The sequence below is a fragment of the Olea europaea genome, chromosome 1 (assembly GCF_002742605.1).
Source record: "Olea europaea var. sylvestris chromosome 1, O_europaea_v1, whole genome shotgun sequence".
NCBI classification, from domain to species: domain Eukaryota; kingdom Viridiplantae; phylum Streptophyta; class Magnoliopsida; order Lamiales; family Oleaceae; genus Olea; species Olea europaea.
This window is the reverse complement of record NC_036237.1, coordinates 26097534-26104650: the sequence shown is the minus strand read 5'-3', so window position 1 is coordinate 26104650 and position 7117 is coordinate 26097534. Positions and strand designations below refer to the sequence as shown.

At 33.8% G+C, this 7117-nt stretch overlaps 1 protein-coding gene across 3 annotated transcripts; it reads left to right on the top strand.

Annotated features, from left to right (window-relative positions):
* Positions 1 to 941: 941 nt before the first annotated feature.
* LOC111398829 lies at positions 942 to 3739 on the top strand. 3 transcript variants are annotated; one of them, XM_023025947.1, is made up of 5 exons: positions 942 to 1110; positions 1281 to 1380; positions 2565 to 2693; positions 3197 to 3396; positions 3644 to 3739. In XM_023025947.1, exons 2-5 carry the CDS (start codon positions 1356 to 1358, stop codon positions 3722 to 3724), a joined length of 435 nt encoding a protein of 144 aa, XP_022881715.1. In that variant the 5' UTR covers positions 942 to 1110; positions 1281 to 1355; the 3' UTR covers positions 3725 to 3739. The 3 variants fall into 3 exon arrangements, with proteins under 3 accessions (XP_022881715.1, XP_022881706.1, XP_022881725.1); XM_023025938.1 differs by lacking the exon at positions 942 to 1110 and having other exon boundaries at positions 1146 to 1380; XM_023025957.1 differs by lacking the exon at positions 942 to 1110 and having other exon boundaries at positions 1164 to 1380; positions 3200 to 3396.
* The last annotated feature ends 3378 nt before the right edge of the window (positions 3740 to 7117 follow it).

The window sequence follows — 7117 nt, the reverse complement described above, 5'->3', positions numbered from 1 at the left end:
TTTAACACTTTTTATTTTTAAAACTCTATTCTTTATTAACTTTAAAAAGAAATCAAAAAAAATATTTTTTGTAAATGTATTTTAAAAAATAATTCGTTTTCATTATATAAATATTTTATACCTTGTAAAAAGTATTACAAATTACAATATGATATAAATAAAAAAATAAAAATTTGTTTTCGTTAAATTATTTGTATTTTTTAACACTTTTTATTTTTAAAACTCTATTCTTTATTTTATATATAAAATAAATAATCGAGCCCACGAGCCGAAGCTCGACTCGGCCCACGAGCTCGTGGATCGAGCCGAGCTCGCCCAATTTCAACGAGCCGAGCCCGAGCTCGGCTCGTTAAAAACGAACATGAGCTGAGCTTGTGGCACTGGCTCGGCCCATTGTCAACCCTAAGAGCATCTATTTCATGAATTATAATTTAGGTGACATCCAAAAAAAAAAAAAAAAAAAATTCTATTTTCGTAATATTTTTGTCTAATAAATAGAAAACCTAATTCAAATTTCATTTTTAATAGATAATGTATAATAATTCAAAATTTTAATCTTTAATAGAAAATCTAAGCCAAAATGAAAGCATAAAAACATGAGAGAGGAAGAGGAGAAACATTAAATGATCTTTCATTTAACATATTGTCTAACACCATATAAATTAAACCAAATAACATTATTATTGATTTTTAAGTGATCTTTTTAATCAGTGGGTGTGTCGATATATGATGTCACATCAGCAACGAAGATATGCTGTAACAACACTAAATCTCTATTTAGTAGGGATTAAAATTTGAATTTTCATCTAAATCAAAATTAATTAATTAATATTTTATTTTATTTTTTTTATAAAAGTTCACTAAAAATCTAATTTTAATTTTGATCAAAGTATGGCTGTGTAGTCACACTCCCAAGTGGCCATGATCTTCATTGTGAGTGAGCCACATTGTGCTTGGACAATTTTAATCAACATTACATCGCCAATTGCATTTGATTCCAACTCTATTTCATCAATTCAAGTGCCTTTATGAAGATTGCGTAAAGCAAGAACAACTTGCTGTTGTCTTCTCTCTGGACCTGAAAAAGCACCTTACTCGTTCTAAATTGAGGTAGAAATATCCTTATTTCTTCTTCTTTTTTTTTTTTCCAATTATTATTATTTTCTTACTTCACTGATGATATCCGTGTCTATGGGGAAGTTATTGTTAATTTTTTTTTTTGCGGATTTGCATGATTTGATACTTACGGGATCAATTTCATCGATTTTACTGAATGAAAGGGATTTAGTTTTGATTGCTGGCAAGTTAATTGAGCCCCAATTTTGATCGTTGACCATTTTTTGTCAAGAGAATTTATGTTTGCTTATACTCACATAAAAGGTAAAGTTTTTCTTTTCGTGACAATTTTGAGGTAAATTATTGTTCCAGAAATTTGAAGTAAACTTTTCTTCTTTCTTGGTTTTACTTCTTACTTATATGAAAACTTAATGTATTGCGCTGTTGGCGTGTTGCTTTATATTATGTTAGTTTCTACATATTTGGGACGTAGCTGCTTGTGGAGTTTTGACTGATCTCACAAAATTATATAATTATGTGCACCATCAAATCGGTAGGCTCATGCTTATGTAAATTGGGCGGTGAGTTGAAGCTGATATATAGTATATCGTTCTTATTCTTTGAGCTTTGCTGTAGAGTTGGGTCTGGAGTCATGCATAAGTAGTAAAGATTTTGGATTAAACCGTGGCTTCTAGTTTTTTATTTTTATTTTTTTGTTGTTGTTGGAGGTTTTATTACAATCACTCAATGGAATGGACTTATATGATAGTGGGAGTGCAAAGCTGATGAAATAAATTGATAAGATTAAAAAATGTTAGAAGTCAAAGTGATGATGATATAAAAATTATCCTTTTTGCCTATGGTATAGTCTGATTTTCTATGAATAGGATGCCTGACTAAGGCAATGTGCTTGCTAAATGTTGGTGATCATGAAATTGTACTGAAGCAGGCATGTAGAATTGTTTATTTCAGCCCAGGTTTTTGAAGTTCAACAGTACTTTCTATATCATAGTGAAGTCGCAGTATTTTATTTCATTTAATTGTCCTGTGCATAATTTCTTTTATTATTATGTCGGTAATAACAATCTTGCAACTGTTATATGCTGCTTTCAGATTGTGTCTTTCCAGTTCCAATTGTGTTTTGTAGATTTCGTGTTTGGCATCATAGTCGAGGTTTGAAATTGGAAGTGATAGAAAGGTGTATATAAATATGAAATTCATTTTTATTTTTAAATAATGTACTTCAATGTGAATAGTAAGGCAAGATGTAACTGCATGTTAGCTTTTAATTTCCACTTAAAGGCTTAGATCCTCCCTTTGTAGTTATTCATCTTGTAGGTTCTGTCTTTCTCTAATTTCTCTATAGAGTTATGTGATATAACACTAATTGCATTTTCCTATATGATCTCCATTCATTCTTTTGCATGTATATATTTAAGTCAATTCTAAATTGTTGATATATCTCTCTCTTTATTTCTATTACGTCCTTTCATGATTTGGGCTGAAAGAAATCACTTTTGGCGGCGTGGATACAAGGGTGCTTTTATTTCTATTCATTGTCTGCACATGCTGGTACTCTAATGCTAGAGAGCTGTCGTCTGCCAACCAGTTTACTAGAAAAGATGAGAGTTTTTCAGGTAGTTCTTTGGAATATATTTTCTTTTCTAGTTTTAAGTGCTGGTAAATTTTGGAGTAACAATTTAAAGATCGTGCATTCCACTATGGGAGTAGCAATTTTATGAAAAGTTTGGTCTATTTCTCTCTCTCTGGGGGAACACTGTTACATGGCCTATGCTTCTCACTATAAAAAGGATTAAGCTTGATGAAAACTCCATCTAAGAATTTATTCAAATAGGATTGATTTGCCTATTCAAAAAACATAAACGTTAAAAATAGTCATTTAATTTTCTTTGTGGACTTTTTGACAATAGTCAAATCTCTTCTATTACGTCCTTATAGAGCACCTACATGTTGCTAATTAGCACACCTAGTCCCTCTTCTTACAGAAAATAAATATCATTGGTCCCTATCTTATTGCTGAACTGGGATCTGTTTAAAACTAATATGACTTTATTGATTAGATGAACATAAGTAATTTTAATGCCAAAACACATCAAAAAATAATGTCTGTCTTGTCTAGCAGTCCTGCAGACAAACAACAAGCTGTCAGAGGGAGAAGCTCAACATTTGGATGAAGTTAGCAAGAACAATGAATTGTGTACATTGTGCGAAGATTTCGCTTCTGACGCACTTATTTATCTATCGGAGAACAAAACCCAAACAGAGATCATTAGCATCCTTCACAAATCCTGCTCTAAGATACCTACATTCAAGAAGCAGGTATTTATAAAACTTGGGCTAGAACTTGGTCTGAAGTGATAATTGTTTACCAAAATTTTATGTTGGCATTCTATGCATCCGTTAAATGATTGTGATCATCTGAACTGACCTATCTGAAAATACATTTAGCACTTGAATTAGTCACTGCTACTTGGATTTATCATAACTTGTGAGTATGCCTATATACTTGTGGGTCCAAACTTTAATGTAATGTTCTTTTGCTTTGATCACGTATCTGCATTAACAGTCAATTAGCTGCGTGGATTTGAAAAGCAATCGTGGTATTCAATCTTTGAGGAATGTTGTGACGTTCGTGACAAAATTGTAGGACTATATTTATGTTTTCATTCAAAATTGAAAACAAAAACCAGTTTTATGTATATATTTTGATGGTGAATTTGTCCTTCCACCTGATTGACACCCATTTGTTTACACTAGGGCTAATTCAGTTTTTTTTTTTTCATAGTAACAGTACATGTGATGCAGGAAGAATTAAAGAATAGAAAGAAGAAGCAAGAAGGGAGGGAGAAACCGGAGAGAATGGGGGGAAGAAATCCGGGAAGAAGCAGAAATTTAGGAGGAAGGGAAAGGGAGAAGAAGGAGACGTCACAACCAATCTCACTAATTCATAGTCATCAAAACTAATGAAGTTACATAGGGAATTAGGTTTAAATAGTAAAGAGAAAACCCTAACTAGAATAGGCTTGGGCCAATACAAGCCCAATTACATAAATAAGAATCCAAAACTAAAATAAAGTCCAACTAGAAATAAATGAAATAGATGATGTCGTCATGAACTCTTCCGAGGTGGGAGAAAAACTCGACCCTGTCGAGTTGATAGGTCACTGTAGGCTGCAATCAATTTGAAACTCCAAATGCTTTAAGTCAAGTCTGACAAACCAAGTACCGAAATTCCATGATTGAAAGTACTAAAAACTGTAGCTTATTCCCAAGAATATGATCTGGCCAAGGGGAAGGTCTTTCCTTCTATCCAAGTACTGATACTGAACTTCAAATAACCAATACTCATGCACCTCATCGTCAAAATTTTCACATAATTGTATATAATGAGGAGTATGAGAAGCACGTCGATCTACCCAACAAACAAGGAACTAATGAATTTTGCCATCATTGGTCAATACAATACGTTAATCTAAAATAGCATCAATTTTATCCTTGTGTGCTGTGACAGATATTATTAAAGTAAAAATATCAACATAGTCAAGTTAGGGGTTCACAAAGCTAAATAAAAAAGGGTCATCAAAGGAATTAAAATGGTGTTTGTAAGTAATGAAGTCCTCAATATTTAGTAGAGTGGTAGCCAAAATGTGATAAGAGGTCAATGACATATGTATTTGGACCAACATGCTTTAAAATTTTAAAAGGATCAGCACTACAAACTTGCAATATAACATAATTCCCAATATTAAATTTAAAATTTCACATATGTAAATCAGATTGAAGTTTATATAATGCATTACTTGCTTCAAATGATTTATTGATCTCAATATGGAAGTCATGAAGATGATATACAAATGCTCTGGCTGACAACGACACACTAACATGCGGGGACATGGGAATAAGATCTAACAGTCTCTTAGACTTATAATCAGGAACAACTTCAAAATGACTTAGGCCTATAGAGCAATTCATAGAACTGTTATATGCAATTTAAACAGTTGGGAGGATCAAATTCCAAGCAGGATTACGCAAATCATCAGTACCTTTGTGTTGAATAAAGGTACGATACATAACACTTGACTGAGAGGTATCGAAAACAAGAGGTACAACACCTAGAGTCATAGGAAAAGTTTGGATACTACCTAATGAGGTGTCCTCATTATCATCCAAGTCATCAAAATCTTCAAGTGTAGTTTCATAGACTAGATCTTTTAATGACTCATCTATTACATTCTTTTGTTCTTCCATGTTTAAGGCTCGGTTAGAACATTTGGAAGAGACGTAGCCAAAGTCCTTACAGTTGACGTACAACAAGTGAGAAGAAGTCCTTGGATTTTCAGAAATTTTACCCTTATTTTCCGACAGAGGACGAGCATTAAATGGGGGAGGTCTGAGAAGGGACTTGATAGGAGGAGGTGGCGTCGATGAGATGAAAGGACGATTGTCACTACACGTTCGATACGGTGAAGATAGTCTTGTGATATCATGAACTTTACACTTAATTTCCAAAATGGAAGGAATATTATATGGGAAAGGCTCACTGATAGACTTATGACGAGATGATAAGATGGGTGAACGATGGTGACCACGCTTTCCATATGGAGTACAATAAGTAACTCGTAGTCCCGAGCTAACGAGTAAGCGTGATCAAATGTAGTGACGCCTCGAAAGAAAAGTTCACACCTTTTAGACCTTGTATAAACCTACTTAAAGTCAGGGCCTCATCCTCAATGACATGACATTTCATTCGAAATTCCTCAAATTGAGCAATATACTCAGTTACTAGCCAATTCCCTTGTGTAAGGGTGTTCCATTAGGTAAAAATTTCATGATCTAAGCAACCATCGAAAGTAGGAGTATCTGACTTAATGTCACTAAAAAAACGTTCCTTATGACGAGGAAGAGACTGGGTACCATGACGACCATGGCCTCGTTCTCGTTCACGACCCTAATCCCTATCTCTACGATCGTGTTGAAAATATTTTTGATCACCTTGTCGACGACGATATTGTCTATTGTGGGACACTTCAGAATTATTAACATTAGTCGAATGAGGAATGTGTTTAAAAATGTTCAAATTAGCAGAGAGGACCTTACTCTCTTCAAGAGTAGCAGTTATCTGGGTTTGGATAGATGCTATTTGTCGGGTGAGTGTATCAAATTGTGAAGAATTCATGTTTAGATATTGAAACCAGAGTGACAAGACGATCGGTCAACACTATGCATGCATTGTATTAGCATCTAAATGACGTGTAATAAAGAGATCAATAAACAATAAGTGCAAGCAATGGAAAATAACTTGAATCATTTTTTATTTTTTTATTTAATTTTAAATATTGGGATTAAATAAATCCAAAACAAGCTAATATTGCTGGTACATGTAAAATAGCAAGGCAATGGTCAAACACTAGTCAAAGTTTCCAATCACGTTCGTAAGTGGAGAATAATGGAAAGTTAATTCGTTCAATAATTCCGATTAAGTGGGGTTTAAGGCTAAAATTATAAAGAGAACAGTAACATAAAAGAATCTAAATGATGTAATTTTAAAATGTAGTAGCGTAAACCAAAGATGGATAAGAACAGTGACTCCCTGTAGTTCGGTTGTGATCTGGAGTATTCTGAGTGGTCTAAACTACCAACGCGTGGGCCCCAAGTATGCTTATGTTCCCTCCTTCATGTCCAGCATTTTTTTAAGCTCCTATTGACTGTAATTTTGCTGGTTATGGTGTATATCGCTAAGACTCAGTTGCTGGCTGTAATCACTTTCCGGATGGATTGGTGGTGGATTAGGTTATTATTTTCAGCCAATGGGAGTTGCCTGTGGCAATGAGCATACGATAGTGGTGGTGATTGGGTTAATTGTGTTGTGCGGATCTCTTTGATTGCTAGTTGACTCCTTTGAGAATTGGGGGTATAAGCAAGATGTGGTAATGATTTTGTTTCTCAATTTCACTCTAGTAGAACTAAGATTGTGTATTTATAGTCGGTTGTGAGTATTGTGTATGTATGTATTTATGGACTGATTGTGGTATTTATGTGC

Excerpts from the sequence above, each read along its gene's own strand:
- LOC111398829 (XM_023025947.1), top strand. The coding sequence starts at position 1,356 with ATGTTTGCTTATACTCACATAAAAG. Across the intron at positions 1,381-2,564 it reads TGCTTATACTCACATAAAAG|AAATCACTTTTGGCGGCGTG; the intron begins GTAAAGTTTTTC and ends TTGGGCTGAAAG. Across the intron at positions 2,694-3,196 it reads AAAAGATGAGAGTTTTTCAG|CAGTCCTGCAGACAAACAAC; the intron begins GTAGTTCTTTGG and ends TGTCTTGTCTAG.